This window comes from Opisthocomus hoazin, chromosome 7 (genome assembly GCF_030867145.1).
Source record: "Opisthocomus hoazin isolate bOpiHoa1 chromosome 7, bOpiHoa1.hap1, whole genome shotgun sequence".
In the NCBI taxonomy this organism is placed as follows: Eukaryota; Metazoa; Chordata; class Aves; order Opisthocomiformes; family Opisthocomidae; genus Opisthocomus; species Opisthocomus hoazin.
Window position 1 is genome coordinate 11,958,008 of NC_134420.1, and position 23,138 is coordinate 11,981,145.

At 40.3% G+C, this 23,138-nt stretch overlaps 2 protein-coding genes across 6 annotated transcripts in view; one reads left to right on the forward strand and one right to left on the reverse strand.

The window, feature by feature from the left end:
- Positions 1–21,736, forward strand: part of DKK3 (dickkopf Wnt signaling pathway inhibitor 3) — a 35,991-nt gene extending 14,255 nt beyond the window's left edge. The window contains exons 4-7 of the mRNA XM_075427483.1: positions 10,406–10,498; positions 12,578–12,722; positions 15,288–15,444; positions 17,697–21,736. Of these exons, the coding sequence (XP_075283598.1) occupies positions 10,406–10,498; positions 12,578–12,722; positions 15,288–15,444; positions 17,697–17,940 (639 nt within the window). The 3' untranslated portion in view covers positions 17,941–21,736. The remainder of the gene's footprint in view (positions 1–10,405; positions 10,499–12,577; positions 12,723–15,287; positions 15,445–17,696) is intronic.
- Positions 20,922–23,138, reverse strand: part of USP47 (ubiquitin specific peptidase 47) — a 60,914-nt gene continuing 58,697 nt past the window's right edge. For all 5 annotated transcript variants that reach the window (XM_075427465.1, XM_075427463.1, XM_075427462.1 and 2 more), the window contains one exon: positions 20,922–22,360. In XM_075427465.1, coding sequence (XP_075283580.1) covers positions 22,186–22,360 — 175 coding nt within the window. In that variant the 3' untranslated portion in view covers positions 20,922–22,185. The remainder of the gene's footprint in view (positions 22,361–23,138) is intronic.

A 23,138-nucleotide genomic window follows, 5' to 3' on the forward strand; every position in this document is an offset into this window, starting at 1 on the left:
GATGATACCAGGTTGGGTGGCAGTGTCGATCTGCTTGAGGGCAGGAAGGCTCTGCAGAGGGATCTGGACAGACTGGATCGATGGGCCGAGGCCAACTGTATGAGTTTCGACAAAGCCAAATGCTGGGTCCTGCACTTGCGTCACAACAACCCCATGCAACGCTACAGGCTTGGGGAGGAGTGGCTGGAAAGCTGCCCAGCAGAAAAGGACCTTGGGGTGTTGGTTGCCAGCCGGCTGAACATGAGCCAGCAGTGTGCCCAGGTGGCCAAGAAGGCCAATGGCATCCTGGCTTGTATCAGGAATAGTGTGGCCAGCAGGAGTAGGGAGGTGATTGTGCCCCTGTACTCGGCACTGGTGAGGCTGCACCTGGAGTACTGTGTTCAGTTTTGGGCCCCTCACTACAAGAAAGACATTGAGGTGCTGGAGCGTGTCCAGAGAAGGGCAGCGAGGCTGGTGAAGGCTCTAGAGAACAAGTCTTATGAGGAGCGGCTGAGGCATCTGGGGCTGTTTAGTCTGGAGAAGAGGAGGCTGAAGGGGGACCTTATTGCTCTTTACAACTACCTGAAAGGAGGTTGTAGTGAGGTGGGTGTTGGTCTCTTCTCCCAGGTAACTAGCGATAAGACGAGAGGCTACCCAGAGAGGTGTTTGAGTCACCATCCCTGGAGGTGTTCAAAAAACGTATAGATGTGGCACTTCATGATATAGTTTAGTAGGCACGGTGGTGTTGGGTTGACGGTTGGAGTTGATCTTAGAGGTCTTTTTCCAGCCTATGATTCTATGAATCGAAGTCTGTTTCTGTTCAGTTCTGTTTCATCAAAAATTTGGCAAATGTGAGAAAAAATCACTGTAGAACAGTGGCTTCAAATGTGTTCACTTGAAAAATGCATTTCTGTGTCAGCTGAGTAAGTCTCACTTTGTCCTTCCTCCTATCCTGTTCAAAACCAGCATTTTGGCATCTTTTGCGGAGTGAGTGTCTGCCTGGCCTTTTGAGGGACTGAGTGACTTTGATAGTTGGCCCTGAGGAATACCACAGCAGTGAATGTCAAATCGTGGCTGTTCACAACTGCAGCTTATAGAGAGAAGTCTCCTCCGGCTTTTCTATGTGGCCCGATTCCTACCTAAATAACAAGTCCACTTCTCCCTTCCAATTAGTAATATATTGTAATATAGCATAATTTGTAAAAAGATACACAGGGTGGGAGTTTTGGATTTGTTTACTTGTTATTTTGTCTGGAAATGACTCAGAGCCTGTTCTGTGAATTTGTATCAAATGAGGAGTCTCTCAAACTTGTTCCCTTGGAAAGTCTACTCATCCCGGGGGAAGGAAGAAGCATCTTACGGCATGCAGAGAGGCTGACGTCATGGTGTCAGACAAAGGGGAACCTTAGCAGTCTTTCTTTGTCCAAGATGTTTCATAGCCATCAGCAAGGGAAAGTTTTGTTCACCTAGTAGGTGTCTGTCTTGGACTTCATACATAGTAACAATCTGTAATACATTCATATTCTTACGTCTTTTTAGAAGGACTTAAAGAGTATGCTGAAGAAGCTTTTTCCATTTCTTCTTCATTGAAGTTTGTTTAGGAAATGGAATGAATATTCATGAATAGTCATTATCTCACGTTGTTGTTATCCTCTAGACACATGATTCCAGACAGAGAATTAAATCAGGGGAAAAAAAAAAAAGCTTTATTGTAATCCCAACAAATGCCCCAAAGAGGAGGTCTGGAAGAAGCCTCAAAAAGTCAACCACCCAGATGCCTGCTCCATCCTTAGGCAGACATTCATCTCATGTATCCTCAAAATCCTCAAGTGCTGGAAACGATTTATTCCAGTGCTTTTCTATGCTCACTCAAAGTCTCTGCTGCTGTAATTTAAACCTTGTCTTGTTCCATCTACAGCTCATGCAAAATAAATTACTCCCTTTCCTCTACAGTAACAGCAGTCTCCCACACTGTCAACTCTGCTGTACGCAAAACCCATCATGGATGAATTCTTACCCATGTATTTCTCTTCTCATATTATTATCTTTGGCTGACACCTTAAGGAGTAAGTCAGTCTGTTGAAGCTGTAAGCTACCAAAAAAATGTATGAGAACAAAGCACGCAAGATTCAGTGTTTGAAATACACTCTGTGAGGGACTGGGTACAGGTTGGCATCTTACTCATAGTGTGCTACTCCATAATTTAGTGATTAAGATTAGCAAGCAGTTATTAAGAGCAAAAATCCTGTTTTGAACTGTTTTTGCACAGCTGTTTCACATCCTTGCTGTGTACAGCTACTCTGGGTTGTTTACTTTTATAAATTTTCAAAATTTACATAGTTTTGTAGTGAATCATGGAAACTTTGTAGCTGCCAATTGTAGAAGAGACGCCTGCATTAAAATTCAGCCCCTGGGCACACAACTACATGAAAGCGGTATCTTTATATGATTACTGACTGCTTAGAAATAATGGCACTTTAGAGCTTTTAGCACAGTTTTACAGTATTTCCATAACTGTTACTGTATCTCAAGACATTTAGAATAAAAACCAAGATCTTTTAGCTCACAAGGTTTTAGACACATCTTCTGGTTATCAAAGGTCGAAGAATTGCTGTTCTCTGATTAATAGATCCATAGTTAGATGCATTTCTCTATTGAGACAATTAATTGCAAAATCCTTAGGAAAACTTTGTTTATAAACATGCATCAGTATTTTGACCTCATTTGATAATGTCATACTATGTGAAAAAGTTTTTCTTAGCATGGAGCAATTAAACATGGAGCAAGTGGCTAGTGATTTTGTGTCTCAGATTGTTTAACTTCAGGGTATTCCTTCTCTGTCTAATTATGGATATAGAAGATTATAGATTCTCTGTGTATTTTAAAAAAATGGACTAGGTGTATAGCATGGGACTGGGTTTTCAGAAGGGCTAAGGGAAGATTTTGTTGTTGGAATTTCTACCGTCCTGCTCTGCCTATGGTACACCTGAAAAACAGGAGAAAAGAAGAGAAATTTCGTGCTATAACCTGTCCTGCCGGCAAATGTGTGGGATGGGATGAGATGACTTCTATGCAGACAGTCACTCCAGTATGTAGCTCTCTCTATATATGGCTGTATACATCTATGTATGCGTATATATAGATACATATACACAGACCTTTGCTCCTGTCTTAGTTGGATAGTTCTTAGTTTCCAGACTAAGTTAATTACCTGTCAGATTATAATTTGTGGGATGTTTTACCAAATTTGAGCAGTACTTCTGGTGTGCCTCCTCTGATACCATTGCAAAATAGATTGAAATAAGTACTTTGCACTGTGTTTCCTACTCAGGAGCATTTGCAGAGGCTTGCAATCTTGCCAGGATCAGATTACTACGTTGCTCACTGAGAAAAAGAGGGAGTGAGGGAAGGAAATAAAGTGACTGCTTTTGCAGGGTGACCTGCCAAGAAATTATTAGATGATATAAAGACATTTTGATCACGACTGAACAGAACATGATCTGATAGAGCATCTAGGCATCATTTTTCTCATCATCCTGAGGCATTCGTCAGGAATCTTTTGTTTTTTCCTTTTGTGTGTAGTTTCTTCTCTCACTTAAGTCTGAGTTCCCTGAAGCTGTGGATAATATGACATTTTATTTCTTTTTTTGACCTGGAACATTAACTGCGTAAGAGTCAGATCAGTGACGGGATTGCTGTATTTGTGGTGAGAATAAGCAGACGGTGTAGAAAGGGCTGGACTTCTTACATTAGCTTTGGTGGTGGGCAGTTTATTGGGTGACTACAACCTGCTTCAATTAATTCCCTAGGCTTTTTGACAGCATGTGTCGGTTAACATAGTTGTGTTGCTTTTGGTACCTAAAGCCAAGCTTAAGGGCCTTTGGACCATCTTCAGTTATGTCACCTGGGTATATTTTGCATTCATTCATATTGCAGCATGTGGAGAGCCAGAAATGAAGTTTTTCCAATTAAAATGTTTCTTTTTTCTTGACAGGGGAAAAGGAAATGGGTGAGATTAGTTCTATGGAGAAGTTCAAGACAAAACTGAGGGAGTCGTATTTGTTAGTGTTGAGCTCAGAAGCCACATTCCTGTTGAACAGCCACACAAATAGCTGACTTTCCACATAGCACTGAGATGTGACTAATACCATAGTTTGCAACTCACGTCTGCTTTTTTTAGTATGTCTCTTTTAACAGTAGTCCTTATTTTTATGAGTGCTATGTACTTGGCAGGACAGTAGTAAGAGGTTTGCTCTGATGGAAAGTATTACAGAGGTTTTGAGGTATTTCAAGGCAAATTAATTCATATCTCATTAAAGATAAATATATTATGTGCCCCGTCTAGACAAAAAAGAGATTAGGAACTGGGACACTGCTGCAGTTCAAACTGTGGTAGTAGTTTCCATAAAACAATATTCCATTCTATGTAATTCTGCCATTTTTCTAATACATATAGTAGATGTAGAATAGAAAACAGGTTTTATGCTTTTTATTTCCTTACTACTCAGCAGTTTTTGCCATCTGCTGCAGTAACAGAGACCAGCCCTACATGAAATGACTTGTAGAAATTAGAACAAAACCTAGAAGGGGATATGTAAACACAGAAGTAATTATTAACTCTTAGAAGTGCTAATTGCTGAGAAATGTCAGTTTCAGCATGAAGAAGTGGTTTTGCTAGAGCACTTCAGCTATGGCTGAAATTATCATTGCCTCACAGATAGAGCTGGGCAAGCTATGGAACTGTTTGGGAAGGATCTGTAGCTACCATTTATAGAGGTTAACACTGAGTTTTACTTGAGTTACAGGTTTCTGAAGAGGAAATTTTTTCTTATCATCAGGAGCTTTTAAGAAACATGTAAAGGGACTTTTTGTTCGGAGAAGCTTTTGAGGTATAGTTGTCCTGGTAGACTGCGAGAGGCACTCCCATGAATTTCCAAGGTTGTTACTAAAAAATCATTTTCTAATTGTTGTACCAACTGCTTTTGTAGCATTGCTTCCTATGTTGTGTATCTGCTGGCAAAACGTCTGTACCTGTCTGAAATTGGTGAATTTCGCCTCAATACTTTATGGCTTGTGAACGTGAAATCCATAGAGGGTTGGGAATTAACACTTTGGGTTAGCTGTTTTGGCTTACAGCTGTACAGGCAGTGCCAAGGCAAAAAAAAAAAAAAAGCACCCTGTCTCTTCTTCAGCTGTTAGGTAGTTTCGAAAGGTTTGTAGTCACAGACTGCAAATGGATCAGAGTAAACCAGCACACTGGGCCATATAGCTTACACAAGGAGGGGAAAGGTGGTTCTCCTGTTTGAATCCCACTTACTGTTCTGCTGTCAGAGCAGTCAGTGACCTTGGCAGACAACTGCTATGGAGTTTCTCCACCAGAGCTGCCCCTTACCCACAGGGGCGTTTTCTGTTCCATGTACCCTCCCCCCTCACCCCCTTAGTGTTCAGTGTCTGGCTTTGATAGGTGTATTAATCACTGTTGAAAGGTTGTATATAAAGTGATCAGCAGCACCTTCCTCTGCTTGCTTGCAGAGAAGCTAAAGTTCTCAGCTGAAATTTAAAGAGCCCAGAAGCAAAGGAAAGCTCATTGTGGACAGTCATTTGCCTGTCCCTGACAAATATTGGCTGAAGATATGAATAGTGAAGAGAGAGATTTGTTTAAAGTTATCTGTGAAGGACTTTTTTGTGAATGTGGGAGGTAGGGTGAGTGTGAGTGGGGAGAGAGAACAGACAAATTAGAAGTTGATTTTGAATGTAAAATCAATGATTCCATTTTGAAAGTCAGACAGTATCAGAATAGACTTGAGCCTATTTTCTAGTCTACACTTAAGGGGTTAATTAGGAATTGAGGGGAAAAAGAGCAAAGCAAAATGCACACAATTTCAGTACATACTACATCACCAGCGAAACAGAGTATGAAAAATATTACCATAATGAGGTACAGAAACCAGACGAACACTGCGAACAAAAGTGGGTTTCTATGTGAAAGTAGGTTAACTCTGGTTTAGGAGTTCTGCGTTCATAACTTCAACTGAGAAATTCTTTGCATCTCCTTCTTTATCCTTCGTGTGTTACATTGGCAGAGGATAATGTGGTCCATACCACAGCTGGCTACACTCCACCATTCAAGTACAGTCTGCCAAAATAGCCCATACCACCTTCTGGATCAAAGGCATGCTATTGGCTGGAGTGTGAAGATTGTCGTATCACATTGAAAGAAAACTTTTTTCTTCTCTGCATTTTCATGTATATGTAAACACTCAGCCAGAAGTAAGGTACTGCCGTCAAAGCCTGTTACACCAGTTCTGACCTGTACACTCCTGCACCATCTCAAACTCAGGCATCTGTTTCAGTTTTCTTGTAGTTCTGGCCCTAACATACTTCACTAACATCAGTCACTTTTTATGTCAAGTGTGGAGACTAACCATTCTTTTGGAGAGCAAACAATAGCTTGGCATAATCTGCCAAAGACAAGAAAATTGAAGTTTCACCAGCAGATGTTTTAGCAGTCTTAAAATATAGAGAACCTTTTCCACGAGTTTCAGTGTTTCGTTGGGGGGTTTCTTTCCCTATTGATTTTGGAACAGATCCTAACCCCCAAATTGCTTTCAGGTGTTGCAGCATATTCACTGCAGAGTACAGTATTATAATAAGAGCCCACAGGATGCCGAGTATGTACTTACAGGTACATAGCATGCTCTTCTCCCTCCTGGCTTCTGTTTATGGGTCCTAGTATACCCATTAATACATAGGCAATCCTGCTTTCTCTCTGCATTGTTCTTTAGCACTTCTCAAACAGCATATGCCTTTGCTGCTACATTAACTGGTGTAACAGCGTAATGGATTTCAGAGAGATGTACACCATTATAAGTGTAGCTAATTCTGTCTTCAAGCTACCTGCTCAACATGTAGACTCTCCTGCAAGTCAGAAGCCAGCACCTCCTCTCCTCAGTTTACATAGTTGCACCTGCCAAGAAAAAATATTCTGAGAAATAACTTAGTTTGCAGAATTACAGAAAAAATTGGATTGTTCAGCATCTGTGGCAGCTGATGAAGATGTTTAGATTTGCTCCTTGTCCAGCAGCTGTTGCGTCTCAAGGTAGCCTGATTAGAAACGGTCTGTAGCCTGATTAAGTAAATAAATAAATGAACAAACAAAAAGAGAAAAAAAATGGTAACTGGTTACACATCTGCATGTATAAGCACTGCTGAGTTCTGCATTGACTATGGATTTAGAATACCTAGGTGAAGGAAGTTGGTTTGGTGTGTGGCACAAAATTTCACAGAGAGCATATGAAAGGAAGCTTTTTCCATGCCAGGAAAGAAAATCATAAGGGATTTTTTCCCCAGCTGAAAACCCTCATAAAGCTGGAAGTCTGAACTGGTGGGACAAAATTCAATAAGAGGGGAAAAAAGAAATTTTATGGTGAGGGACTCATTAGTGCAGGAAAAAGCAGTGACTGGAGAATTGCAACTTTGGTGTTAGGTGGTTTTAGAGCTAGAGTTATTCCATGAGCTTAAAAACGATTATGGCAAGATTTCTCCTCTGTGAGAGGTACAGTTGGAAAAACTGACTACACTGAGACCTGGCTGTTTGCCTGAAAGTGGATGGAACAGGAATGAAACAGTATAGTTTATTCTGAGTATGGTTTATACAGAGAGATTTATAAAAGAAGCTGACAAAGTTACAGACAGAAAATTGGCCAGAAAGAGCATGGCTGCTGAAGAGGAGAAGTGGCTAACTGCTAACTTGGAACCACAAAATGGCAAACATACTATCTAACATTTGGATTTTGACCCACCTGATTATGTAGCAACACAAAAACAAACAAGCAGAACACACACTGTACCGGAATAACGAAGCTGCAAAAACATTATGATAATTTATAGCAGCCTAGACCCAGGGATACGAATGTCTTAAAATAGCTGAAATGAGTGCTGCTTAATTATATAACCTGAATATCGTGTCATCGACTTGAGAAGAACCAGGCCCTAGACTGTATTTGGCTTCTGTTCTATGCTGTGGGTAATTAAACTGTTGGCAAACATCACAGGTGGCCAAAAATGGCTAGCTTAGATGAGGCATTGCTCTTCATGCAGAGCAGCCTTGTCTCACACAGGGCAACAAGCTTCCATAAGGTTCAAGCTGCAGAAGATCCAAAGGCAGTGTAGCTGTTTCACAGCGTAATCTTTTCCTCTTTCAGTGATTACAGTAATTTAAGAGCTTCATTTAAACTTCTTGCTGAGCTAATTTTCAGCCCAGCTGAAACACAAAACCTAACTGGGAGCATAGAATCATGGAATGCTTTGGATTAGAAGGGACCTTTAGAGGTCATCTAGTCCAGCCCCCCTGCAGTGAGCAGGGACATCTTCAACTAGACCGGGGTGGAAGAAGTCAGCAGTTTGGGGAGAAATGATCTAAAAAAGTAGATATAGAAAATTAAAAGCTTAGTGGAAGCTTTCAATAAAGGTTGCACAGATGACAGTTGATCTGCCCCAGCAAATGAGAGTAATATCTGCCAAAGAGCAGTCAAGTGGTTTCTTCAGAGGATTTAGGGATTTTTGTATAATTTTTTTTTCTTTTCTTTCTTTTTCTTTTTTAATTGACTAGTAGCAAAAAGATAGCATGAACCTTATGATGGTACAAACCAATGATGAAGTACAAGTGACTCAGAACGGTGCTACGATTTACTCTTGTGCTGGCTAGATTGTGTCCAGCCTGAAGAAAACACATTTTAGAGAACTGTGTTAATCACACGATTTATAAGAGGTAACCATTAGATGGGAAGAGAAAAATACCCTCTGCCTGTGAACCAGACACATCAGGGGTACGCAAACATACACGTACTCTATGTATTATCCTCACTGCCATACCTACAGAGCTGTGTTCTGGGAAGAATTTCTGGCTGGTTTGTACGTTCACCCTGTGCATCATGAATGAAAGGTGAGCCATCTCTGCCACACTGATTGTGGCACCTCTGGGTGAAGAACCTTCAGTCTGAATTTGTCATTCAGATGGGAACGCAGATGGCCCTCTCACATGAACATTTTTATTAAGGCTGTGAAATGATTCCAGGTTTGAAAAGCTAAACATGCTCAAGCACCTTGCTAGCTTGAGGCTTGCTCTAGTGTTTTAGCTGCGTAGCAAAGGCAGATGTTTAGGAAACTGTGGGGATATTTTTTTCCCTAGGATGCATGTGGCTCTTCAGTACTTGTCAATCTCAAATTAGTGTTCAAACATGTCTGCAGAATGGTCATGTGCAGCAGATGGGGGTAGGGGGGAGACACTGGGTTTGTTACGTGGGTTTCAAAAGCATGTGATGTATAAATCACATTCTTTGACAGGCTAGAACTGTTGCTAAATGTATATTAGCTCATTTGACAGTGGGGAGATGACAGAGAAATTATGTCAGCAGAGACTCTGTTCCTGCTTAGTTTGCAATATTCGAATTAAATTAAGGATTTAAAATTTACACGTGTAGTCATTTAGACATTTGCAGCTGTGAGCTTGCAGGTGATGGGCTATGGTGATAGGTACATGAGAGGCATGCTATCAACTAAGAAATGGAAATCAAATGACGTATGACATCAACTGCTTCCCAGAAGTACTGGCTGTAAGGTAGTGCTGCTGTTACCATGAAGTCCCCAGGAATCTTTAACGTTACCAGTCCTGTGGAAAGAAGCACTGCATTTTTCAGTGTAGAAGCTGTTGCTGACAAAAGCGTTCAGGCACTGCAAAGATTGCCTGAGAAGAACTGGTCTTCGCCTTGCAAAGGGGAGCAGAAGAACAGCTAAAAGGAAAAGGAAACACATTCCCTTCTCCCTTAGGGCTGTCCTTGCTGGCTTAGGGAAGCTAATGATGCTGCAGAGTTTCGGAGGTCAGCACTGACATTGCTGGGGAAGAGGAGGGAGGACAGCATGAAGCTGCCTGGCCTGGGATCAAAAAACCTGTTGCAGAATGGTCTCCCACGGAGCATAAAGATATTCTGGGCTGCTGCATCTGCTGTAGTGTAGCCTCTTTCCTTCAGTCTTGCCCCATAGCTGAAAAAACAGCCAACAAGTAATGAATCACAACTGTAATACAAGTAGAATAGATTTAATACAAATGTCTTCAGCCCTCTGTCCCCTCCCACCTGAAAAAAACCCAAAGAGCCTGGAGAACAGGATAACTTATTTTCTTGAGGTTGCTGGTATTAATATTTATTCAGAAAGTGAAACCACCTAACACTTTGAGGCCACAGTATTTAGGTATGCCAGGGAGATAGCATTGTTCAGTTACAGAACTGTGGTTGTATGGACAACTGAAGCAAGCTTTTTTGCTTGGTTCCCAAATCAGAATTATGAATCAAGATCTTCTGGTATTTCATGAAGAGGTATGGACTTCTGTCACACAGTGGCAAACTACACTTTTTATCCTTTTTTTCAGGAGTGTATCATTGACGAAGACTGTGAAACAGGGAAATATTGCCAGTTTTCCACCTTTGAATACAAGTGTCAGCTCTGTAAAACCCAGCACACAGTAAGTCCTCAATGAGATGTGATTTTATGTGGTCCTTAGAAACTCAGCGTATAAGTTACTGTCACTAATGTCAGCAAGTCAAAATTGATAGAAAACAAGATGCAGAGCTTTCTGCATGAGGTTCAAAAATGGATGTGTAGAGTGTCTTGGGTTGTTTTTTTCCCCTGCCTGTTAAGACAAATAAGTTTTAAGGTTTCTGTTCTCCTATGTGTCGAAACCTGCACTCCACTCCTCCTGACTCGAGCTTGACTTGTGAGGTGGCCCAAGGACAGTGTAAATTAACACATTGGAGGTTACCAGTGGAATGGGCAGAGAGGAAATACTGTGCCAGCTCCATAGGCTCAGCTGACAGTTGTTCCTTTCCAGCTCTTGATTCACAAAGAGAATTGCCGCAGCCTGTGCTCTTGCCTTCACTGACAACTTGTCCAATGCTGTAGTGCAATTGGTACTGTAAATGATCCTCTGACATGAATAATTTACCTTATTTGAATCTTTGAGCTTCAGGAAATTCCTGTCTTTTGAGCTAAAAGATAAATATTCTTTATAGTAGCTATGGTTAGATTACCTTCTGTAGGTTACAGGTGCCTGAGAAGTTCAGGCTTTTTCTGTGGTGAAAATCCAGTTAAAGAGCAGTCTTTTGAAAAACGTCTGTTATCTGACTCTCCCTTTTCATCTAAGTTCTGCTGATGGCCTCTTGTGAAACAAACTCATTCCTCCAAGCATTTGCAGACAGTTAAGTCTACAAGTAAGCAAATCTTGCTGTAAAGTCACGTAATCAATAGGATTGTTATAATCTAAAAGCAGCAGGCTGTTCCTGAAACTATTTACTTACCTTGATAACTGCAGGGAGCTCTACTGTCTTCAGTGGATTGAATGCCTGCTTAAACACAAGTCCTGAACATATGTTGAAGTTTCATTAAGAAAGCTTATTCCTATTTTAGAAAATATTAAGCTGAGAATTTTTCATGTTAACATGGAATAATTAAAAATCGAGATTATAATGACCTAACCCCCCCCCCTCCCCTGCTGCTTTTCTTTGCAGTCCTCAGTAGAACATTTGTAGGATAAAGTAACAACTGGGTCCTAGCTACACTCCTGTTGTAAAGTGAGCTCAGACTGAAGATCGTGGGAACAATTCCCTGACCTAGAACCCCCACAATGACAAAACGTTTTTCTTCTTAATTAGCAGGTCCTACTAGTGCTAGTGCTAGTGTAGTCCTACTTCTGTGTTAAGCACTTCCCGTGGGATCCACTGGTAAGGAAATTCTGATTTTGTATGGCTGCCCAGACAGGGCTTTACACAGATAGGAAAAAGCTGTTAGAATGCTGACCTACTAGGAATCTTTAAGATGTTAATCAAATTACCTAAAAAAAGAAACAAAGTGACACACCACTTTTATTAGGCTGATGTATTAGGTGTGCATAGTTGAAACACTGGGACAATTCTCATATGAAGCTACCTTTAGCTAGAGACTTGCATATCTGATTTGCAAAGAGAATTTTTTTTTTAAAAGAGATTTTTTTCGAAGATTCGTGGTTACAAATGAGGTCTGGTTCTTATTACAACTAAAAAATGGATTTTATTAAGATTTTTTTGCTTTGCTCTTTGAAAGCAATCCTTCTGAACAAATTGTAAGTTCCTGAATGCATTTAACAATGTAAATAAAAGCAGTAATGTCTTCCATTGATAATGTTTCATCTATTAATTTTTTTTTTCCTTGATTGCAAAAGGCTGCCCCAAAATGCATATTACACTGTAGGATATCTGGCTGCTGATCAGTTTTGATGTAAATGCTAAAATACGAATTCAGGTTTTGTAAGATTGAAAGTATAATAGTATAGAAGGAGTGCTGTTACTCTGCTGTGGAGGTTCCTGTCTGGCGAATAGTTCTACGTGTGCTTGAAGTTGAGAACCGAAGCAGTTCTGTTTAAACAGTGGGAGTATGACATGCGTGTATTTAAAGTGCATATATGCAGTTGGCTTCAGGACCAGGGTCTAGTTCCATGTTTAGCCATCTGTTGATACATGCAATTAGTGCTGGAGTGGCAGTTTTGTCATGTGCTTTTTCCGTCCGCAAGGATTGCTCACGGGATGTTGAATGCTGTGGAGAACAGCTTTGCGTTTGGGGGGAGTGCAGGAAATCCGCTTCAAAAGGAGAGAACGGCACCATTTGTGAGAACCAACACGACTGCAACCCTGGAATGTGCTGTGCTTTTCAGAAAGGTACAGAGGCTTTGCTTTTTATCCTATTAATTGTATAATACAGGAGTGTTAATATTGAGCTCTTTTGCCCAGGTGAAGTGGTTAAATCTCTACAGAATCAATAGGTCATTCTCCCTTGGCCTGTGGAGCGCACTGTGTTAATTTCATTATAAAACTTTAATAGAATTAGGAGTGATAAACAGCCTGACCAGGGGTGCACAACGGTGAAAAGAAAGCCTGTTGCACACTAGAGATGAGACGAGCATGAGAAGCACAAAAATTGACTGTTTCTAAAGGAGGGTCTCAGCCATTTAAAGGTAGCAGAGCTGTGTGTCCAGTTTTCACCCAGCAGAACAAAAAGAAGAGAATTACAAATGTACAAAATAAATTAATGAAATTACTGAAAGTGGCTTTTCCTTCGTATCAGCGACCAGACCATCAGAATCAGACTGCAGATGCACCTCATACTCTGAGTTTTATGTGAGCCTTCCAGGGCACCACACTATGGAATACTGACTGGACAGCCAAGATGCATGGATTGATGTTCCAGGTTATGTTGTCAGTCCATATGGGAATGTGAAACTTGATTTACAGAAGGGAGGAGAGGAGGAGAAGGTATCAGGCCTGACATCAGTCCTGAATCCTGCCTGGTCTGGGCCCAGCTTCTTCTGCTGTTTTATACCCACTGGTTCCTCACTGCTTTTGTCATAGTTCACCTTAATTTTGCAGTGACAGGATATGGTTCTAACTATCTTTCTACACCAGGTAGATACTTCTCTAGATAGCTTTTCTCCTGGCTCTTACTATGAGCAAGAGGTGACCTTGTACCTTCACTGATAGCTGGGCTGGCTGTTCTGTGCCAGCCTGCTGGTGGGTCAGGCTGCTACGGCATTTTCAGAAGAAGAAGAAAGCTGAAACACCATTTAAAGCCAAGTGGGTCTGCCCAGCTTTTCTGTGGCAATTTTGAGCATTACATAGCAGACCTTCAATTCAGCAAGTTTTGGTTAGGGCAGTTTTATTTTCTCCCTACACCAGGTTTCTGCGTAAAGCATTTACAGGTTTTGAGCATTACATAGTGGACCTTCAATGTTAAGTAAGTCTGGTTTCAGCAAGTTTTGGTTAGAGCAGTTGTATTTTCCTCTTCATCAGGTTTCCGCCCAAAGCATCTACAGGTTTTGCCAAGCTCTGTCAGAGATTTCTTTGTACTCTGATTCTGAAATGAGACAGAAAGAGCACTTTTAATAAGTGCCTATCACTTTTACCATGCAAGACTTCTAATCTCTGCTTATGTTGCAGAGATGACTAGTAAATCAGTAGCATGCATCCATTGGTGTTAGTAGCACTAGGCTAGTCTACTCTGAGGGTAATGCTGCTTCTGTAGCCCCAGTTTCCTATGGGTCCAAACAAGCTGTGTCTTCATTATGGTTATTTCAGCTGGAATAAGACATTCACACTAATTTGAGTATAAGTTAGTGCTTGGCTTGAAATGAAATTTAGTACAAACCTGTAACTCAGGAAGGAACAATACAATAGATAAGAATATTGACTAACATTGATGGAACACTATTATTAAAACTTTAAATAGAGCTGTTGATTAATAGCAAATTTTTATTCTCTACAGTTGTCTGCTTTAGCAGTACATTAGGGTTTTTCAGGTTAGGCCTAACCTCAAGGCTTTTCTCCATGACTAGAGTATTGCAAAAGGATGTCCTAATAAAGATTGGACTATATTTACATGTATATGTTTTATATAAATTGTAGTAAACTATGGATCATGTGCTGCTTAAGATATAATGTGTTTTGGAATTAGGAACTGATTAAGTCATATACATTAAAGCATATGTGTGTGCCTGTGTACACACACACACACACACGTTTTGACTAAGGCTGTTTTCAAAACTTAAATTCTGAACTCTTAACATATTTTATTCTGCCATACCATAAAAAATGAGGTAAATGAAGACAAGAGGAGGAAGGGAGGTTTGATAGGAACATCTGTAAGAGCTGAATTCAAGACTGACACTGTAAGTTACCAGAATCAGGACAGCCAAACGACGTATCCTTCTAAATAATTTCTTACGTAGGTTGAAATTGTAAGAAATTAAATGGCCAGGTAGTTCTTGTAACCTCGTTATTTAGTCTCTGAACAATTGCTCTGTATTTGAAACCTCTGCAAAAAATAGAAGAAATAGGAACAATAAGAGTTCTAGAACATGGAGATATTTCTCTATTCAGATTTTAAACCATTAATGCTATGCATTGCAAAGGATTCACTGTAATGTTAGTTTTCTTGGTTTTAGAATAGTCTTTCAAATCTCCAAGGGATGGAGTTGTGCAGTACTACTGTATCGACAGCAGTCTCTTCGTGAAGAAGCTGCAGTTGATTTTGGTCATTAAGCATAAACTTCAAATGCCTTACTCCCACCTAGTGGAAAGAGCATTAAGTTATGGCTCCCTAATAAGTAAGGGGACTTAAAAAGAGGTCAAGTCTGCCTTTTTATATCTTACGCATAAACTTAAAGATTAGGTCATCTCAGTTTAGCAGACAGTTAACAACTCATAAAATTCATTGACTCTGGCATGCAGAACTCCTGTTTCCTGTGTGCACTCCATTACCTGAAGAAGGGGAACCCTGCCATGATCCTTCAAACAGACTTCTCAACCTGATCACCTGGGAACTTGAACCTGATGGAGTACTTGAGCGATGCCCATGTGCAAGTGGCTTGATCTGCCAACCACAGAGGTAAACATCAAAACTGGGCAGCAAACTGCCTGACATTTTTGAGGGGTCTCTTTCTGTGCTAAATAGATGCAGAGCTTGCAGATTCTTCCACGCTATGAAGTGTTTCAACAGCTTTTCTCATCAGCAGCATTGAAACTTTCTCAAACTTACTGCTTTGTCCCACACAGATGTACGTAATTGAGTCTGGCAACACCTTAATCCAGTGTGAATTAAGTTTGTGTATCAGTCTGGTAGTGCTTTTTCAGCAATCAGAAAGTACTAACAGCTGTTACGATGTATCATTCTGATTTAATTCTCTACCTACAGCTCTTGTCCACCAACTTTCTATGTTAGATTGACCGCCTGTTAGATGATTTGCTTGCTTTCATACATAAATAAGACATACTAAAGACATTTTAATACATGCAGTAAGTATAAACAGGCATGTTCCTGTACTACTGATCAGCTTTATAGAAGGTCACAAGAAAAAAGGTATCTTTGCTTGCACTTTCCTTCAGTTTCAAACTCACCTGAGAAGCCAGTTTCCCTGCCACTGACAAGATCAGTTGTTCAGTCATGAAACACTTCATACTGTGCAGACTTCTGCAGTACCATTGAATTTCATGGAACAGGAAGCAGGCTGACTCCGTATTTTCTGCTAGAAGCTAAAAGTTTTAATATGTCGTGACTTTAATCATTCTTTAAAGGGACAGTTATTAGCATTATCAGCAGTTTCACTGGGAGAAAGTGAGATTGTTTCAGCTTTGCACTAAAAGCATTTTTGGAAAGCCTACATGTTACCTATGAAACAAGCTCTCCAAGTTTGTTCCTACACTACCATTTTCATTACCTTAACTTTCAACAAGACCGCGTAGCTGTGACAGTGATATAATTAATATTTCTCTCTTCTGTGTCCAGCTCTGCTTCTACATTTTTGTTATGCATGAAAAGTAATTGGGTAACCTTTTGTTTCATAAATGTGATCTATGGAAGCAACCAGAGTTCATCCCATCCTTTCAGCACCAAAATTTTAGTTAATGTGCAAGTACCATTAACCTCAGGGAAGGTATGGCAGCAAATGTCATGCCTAGTAAGAAGCAAAACATTTCAGATGAGGATATAGAAACACAGAAATAAGTTAGGGTGTAACTGAACTGTCCAGCTGTGGTCACAAGAATTTTTTATCTGTTCAGGGTTATCACAAACACAGTAATACTGTGCACGCCACCTGCCCATGACTCGCATGGACAGTAAGATAAAGCTGCTACAGTGAATTTACATGGTGAATTTGAAGATTCCAGCAACATTTTTTATTATAAGAAACTGCCCATCACTGCTTGAAATGGCCCTTGGCTAAATATTACTAGTGAGTGATAAGCACTCAAACTATCAGACTATATCCTAGAGAATATGGGGATAGTCTGCCCACAAACGGAAGTCTTGGAACTCGTAGAAAGCAAAACATACAAGAATTCAAAACATACACAAAATAAGTTTCAGGAACATCTTTAGTTCCTTTACCCTTTGTTTCCAGTGAGAGAGGCCGCAGCTTTATGGAGTTGTTGAGGGGTGCCTGGCACAAGCAGTGGTCACCTTGTACTGTCACAAGGACCAGCAGCCCTGCCCTGTCCCACGCAGTGCAGACAGAGAGCAGATGCACCATGATCGAGTTCTATTCCCCTGCCTCCTGTCAACAAATATAAACCATTCTTGTTCCCTTTTCAAGTTCCTACAACAAATGCGGGATGTTTGTTTGCAGGCAACTGAAGCTGCTTTTCAGAGCAGAGACAACAGCAAATACATGTATTACACCATCCTATTTAGAACCAAATCTATAACGCTCACAGTTTTTTCAACTCTACAGCTTGATGGCAAACAGCATGATTTTTTTCTGCATTCCTTTTAAACTGGAGTATCATGTGTCTTAACTTGGTATTACGACATGAACAGAAAAAACTAGTCATCACAATTCCTTGTGGGTAGAAGGGCCAGATTGCGCAGAGGTCCAGTGCCATTTTGTGTCCCAGTATCAAACTTATTTTTTGCTACTAGGATCTTTGTTCTAGCTCTGTACCTGGAAGTCTCATCTGTAAGTCTCCAGCTGGCAGGCATGTAAAAATCAGATGTGTATGAAGTCGGCTATGGTAGATCTGTCAGTATTATGCACTTAACATGCTTTGATGTGGGGAGGGAATGAACAATTTTATTAAGGAACTAGCAAAAGAACATGAAAAGATGCACTATATGACCAGATGTCTCTCTTTTTCCAACAGCCACAGCACTACCTCTGTATGTGAACTGTCTGCCAATGAAACCAGGAAAACTGAAAAAGACGATCCCTTAATCATGGACGAGATGCCATTTCTCAGCTTGATACCCAGAGATATTCTTTCTGATTATGAAGAAAGTAGTGTCATTCAGGAAGTGCGTAAAGAACTAGAAAGTCTGGAGGACCAAGCAGGTTTGAGGCCTGAGCCTGAGTCGGCTCATGACCTGTTTTTGGGAGATGAAATTTAAAGCCCAAACATCAGATAGTTTAGCTAGTTATTTCTAGAAATTTTTGTCTGGTGTTTTGCTTATATGAACCCTAAACCCATACTGCTGAATAGAGGTGCAATAAACAAGGTCTTCAGTGAACAGCCTTTTCTGTGCACCAAACCTGCATGTTCAAAGTATCGTTGAATTCATTCAATCCTTGGACCAAACCTTCTGTCAAAGACAAATGAGAAATATATCAGTGTTTCTTCTGGATTAGTACTTTCCCCTTGTACATTAGAAACAAACTTATCAGTACTTGTACTCATTAAAAAATACACATAAGCATAAAAAATCTTAAGTTATTAGTAACTGTAGAAGTGACTTTTGAATACATATGTTCAAAATTGTTTATTTTTCTAGGGTAAGAACCATCTACTTTGGACTGGTTTAGTCATAGAAAATGTAATCAGTGAAGCTGCACCATACAGATTCTTGGTGTCACATTCCCCCCGCCCCTCCCCCCCCTTGTGGAAGGATGGAACAGATAAAGGATGCTTACTGTTTTAGATGAAGATACCCAGAGCTTCTTTTCCGCTGCAAACAATGGATGCCATCTGTCCTGCAGCAGCCTTCAGTGCAACTTAAGAACCAGTGTTCTACAGCTAGAGTATCCCTTTAGTTTTATACTTTCACATACAAGGCCTCCCCCCACGTAAGTGGCAAACTATCAAAACAAAGCCTACATTTTCCATATAAATAGTAAACCGTCTGTGCATACTTATATCCATATAACACACTAGTTTCTATATAGGAATTTTGAACTTGACTGTTATGGGCTCTGTCTCTCAAGGACAAAATACACTACTTAAAATTGCAGAACAAACAGCCAGCTGGACTGAACACAAAGCATATAGATTCTCTGTTATGCACTGAATATGTGAAGTATCAATATATAGAATAGTGCAGCTGCAGTTACAAGGCTGTGCCTAAGTGAAAGCTAAATGCAGCACCACATACACGGCAGTGTTCTGCACTGCATGGAAACACCTTCTTGGGTGCCGTCAATGAAAGGGTCTGTTGGCTATACTCCATCTCACCTACCCTTTTTGAGAGAGAGGCAGTGGATATCAATGCATTACTTCAGTCCAGCAGGAAGAAAACCTAAATAGCTTCTTGCATTTACAGACTTGTGCTTGTCCTACTTGATTCTATTACGTCCAGAGAAAATTGAGAAATGATTTGTGCTTTTAGTACACTTTATAGGCATAAATCTGTGCGTTACAAAGTGTGATGATCATTATGATCTTAAGAGGTCATTGATTTAAGAACTCAATAGCAAGCAAAGAGTAAAATCCAATCCATCAAACTTCCTAGCTCCCGGCTGTCTCAAGCAGTTCACTACAATGGCTCTTCCACTATTAATGCTTTTTTGGGGTATAGATTTCACCATTTGTTATTGCACATGGTAAAAGACCACAGGAGGCTCCAGCCAAGTAACTTTTCATGGAGCGTCTTCCCACATCATCCCTGTTGCTTGTCTCATTTGGAACAGCAGAGCACCCATAACGAGAGCAGCTGCAAGACTGTGCCACTGGCCTGCACACCTTTCACCACCTGTGGTCTAGGAAAGCTTTCCAACAAATTCCTTCGGTACTAGAATTAATGTTAATATCCATTCTCGTTATGCACAGGAAGGATATTTCATCAGAACAGTCTGACTTTTAGCTTACGGATTCATTTCTACCCCCCACTCTCACAGCAACACATACACGCATACACACGCTCGCTGAGAGTTTGCTGAATTTACCTTTCCTTTCTATCCCTAATAAAATTACTGTGCTTTAGAGACAGCCCATCTATACAAAGAGAAGGAATTACATATCATTGCAGTTTTCCTGTTAAAAAAAAACTTCATGGGAGCAATAATTGTCTGTAAATACCGCTCAGTTTAAGAATAGCATTATTCTCCCTTCAAGTTTCTTGATGCCTCAATCCCTGAAAGATAAAGTGCTGGTTTTCATGAGACATTCAGTAAGATTTCTGCTGAATCAAGCAAATTAGAAACTCGAGGCTTTTTGTTTTTTTAAAATGTCCATGTTCAAACTCAAAAATGTTTGAAATGATCAGAATGTAAAGCAGATGCTGAAAAATGTCTCCCAGAACAACTCGGAATATATTCCGGTACACTTATGCAGCAGGAAGTGCACCACTGGACAGGAATTCATTTTAAGGATTCCCCACAGTCCTGTATCCAGATTTCTGCCAAGACTTACAGGTTTAAAATTAAATTCTTTAAAGAAGTTCTCAACAGAAGTTTCCCAAACAGGGCTAGATGTTAAGCAAGCAGTTTTTGGAATTCTTCTTAACCCTGCTTTATTCTATCTCTAGAGTTTCGCCTCTCCAACTCTCTTGAGTTTGAAGAAAGTTCATGACCCAGTTGATGGTTGATTTTTTTCTCTTCCCAAACCTCTAAGAATCCTTCAGCAGTCTATTACATATGTAAGTGGTAGCTTAATGAAGTACTCCACCTACTGGATGGTACTCTATGCTTCCTTTGCTGCTGCTTCCACCTTATCTGTGTCAGACAAGAGGCGGCACAGGTCAAACAGAAGAGAAAGAACAAGGGAATTCACCTGCGCAGTGCCTGGTTCTCAAGCTGCCAGATTCCTCAGGAGTTTTAGGCTGCTGTGGGTCAGCATGCAAGGAAGAACTGAATGCTCAGCTACTGAAAATCCTTTTTCCTCTCTGGCAGAGAACTTAGCTGCCAATCCTATCTGGAGCTTAGAAGTCTCACTGGTGAGGAATTCAATTCCGGAAAAGGCATCTTAGAGTTGAAGAAAAATTTGGTGTGAATGTAAGTAAAGAAGAGCCGTGGACAAGCTATAAAACACTTCCTGTAATACTGTGTACACGCATGGGGGGGTGCGTGCATACACACACAGCCTTACAGTTCTGACACTGCCTTGGGCAATTATATTTCCATAAAACAGTTCCCTAATTTTTCAAATAAAACCACAGCATTAATGATTAAAATAACACAACAGAATGAACAAATGTTTTATTGGCATGTTCATTGTTGTAAACAGCATCTGGCATGAAAAAGTTTACCAAAATCTTTTGATTGTTATAAATTAGGTGGTTTTCCAAAAACTACGGAGAATTGTTCTCGATCTTTATGGACCAAAGCAAAAAATTGCTGTTCCTAGGCTCTGCAATGAAATCATGTTGACTGCATCAGTCTTTGCACCACAGCCTGAACTACCAAATTTGTATGTTGAGGTGTTAGAGGTTGCCCCAATATCTGACTACATATAGCTATGGAATTGACTCTGGGAAAAACATAATGGCTTTCAGTGGGTGGAGAAGATGCGAACTTGTAATCATCTCAAAAACAAAATGTACAAAACGTAGCTGAACAAAGCAAAAACTTCATTAACAAACAAGGGAAAATACAATCCTAAAGTACCCAGCATCGTCAGACATAAAATGAATACAAATTTAAATAGGCAACTACACTTACTTCCAAATGTACACAATGAATGTTGATATGTGAAAAGAAATACCATGGTAAATAGCTGAACTGCAGTTCTGTTAAATGATAGGGCAAATTTTATTTACACATTGAACGCAATACAACAGAGCTGCTCATCGGCTTCTGTAACGTATTAAAAACCAGTTTGCCTTACAACAACACTTCTGCAAAATCAACCAACACCTGCTGGCAGCTTTCTGCAGACACCTCTCAGACTACCTGTCTTATGGAAGAATATTCTTAAACCTTACGCCTGCAGCACTTCCGTTTCATCTTCGACCCTTTGCTGCTGCTTTTCTAGAACCAACATGTTAACAATTACTTCAGACTCTCTGATGAGGTAATGCGTGTATCAGTGAAACAAACAGAAAAAACGGATTCTTTCATGGCCTTTGCACAGCTTTTATTATTAAGCTATGAGTATCCTGTTTGAGGCTAGTTTCACTAGCTACTATGTGCACACTGTCCTCAGAAATTTCCACTTGTTTCCCTCCCCGCCCACTTTTTAATTCTAATCTTTTATTTGCACATCCCTTTTAGCTTTACAGTACATTTGACTATAGTGCACAACATGATTCCAAGTCAAACAGTGACCCAGTGGGGCACTGCGCTTCTGATTGGTAACAGCCCAACCAGTGCTGGTGTCAGCGCTTTACACCTAATGAGTGTCCTGCCGTAATGGCACTACACAGTAGTAGTGAACCTTTTTATTTTAAACAAAAAAATTTCCCAGGAAAATGCTATAGCGAGTATCAGTCTTGAGTCAAATCTTTATTTGGTGCTCCATCCAGATAAATTTTTAGTGCTTTTTCTTTACGAGGAGAGTAGGTTACCCGGTGTCCAGTTTTCTGGAGTCTGCTGCTTTCTTTTTTCATCAGTTCATTTCTCTGCTCATCTGTTAATTCCATTAATTCTTCAGTTTTGTCCCTAAAATATAATACGTGTTAAAATTCAGATTAATACAATGACCATAATTAGATTTCTGTAATTTTTTCACTTGGAGCAACTTAGTAAAACACACAACTAAGCATAATACTCCTTATAGATTATTTTCTTCTTCTCCAGAATCTAACCATCTGTCTAAACCTGCTTTTCTAACAGAGGTGTTCAGTATTCTGACAGCAGACCCAGGGGAAAACAGCAAGAAACAAGTCCATACTCCTCCATCTACCTGGTAACCCCTATTCTTTATAGACAACTACGACTCTGCTCTTTATCTGGTCACAGCGCCAACAGCTGGAAGCAGCGTCTCAGCCAGCCCCTGCTAGAAACTACCAGCTGCTCTCCAAATAATTTTCTTCAAGGCCAGCACATTGGGGGAAACAGCTGGTTGGTAAACTCACATGTAATTACGAAAAATACTGTAGAAGCATTGTGTTCACGAAGTTCCCTCACCCCCCGACTTTAGCAGAAACAAGCTCTTATTCCTCAAATACTGTCTTTGAGCTACTGCTGCCAGATGATGAACATCATTCACAGTAACAAAATTTTTATCATAGCATCCTTTTTTCCAAAGAAGTCATATTGATTTCTCAAAGAAATAAACTCCAGAAATAAAATCCTTGCTCTCCAAAACCTGTGGCAAGACTCTGACAGACTCCACAAGGGATATGGTTCTATTTTAAGAGATTAAACCCAGATACACACACAAGCATAGGAACTAGTTTTGCATTCAGCATTATTTTCAATGGTTTGGGAGGGAGAA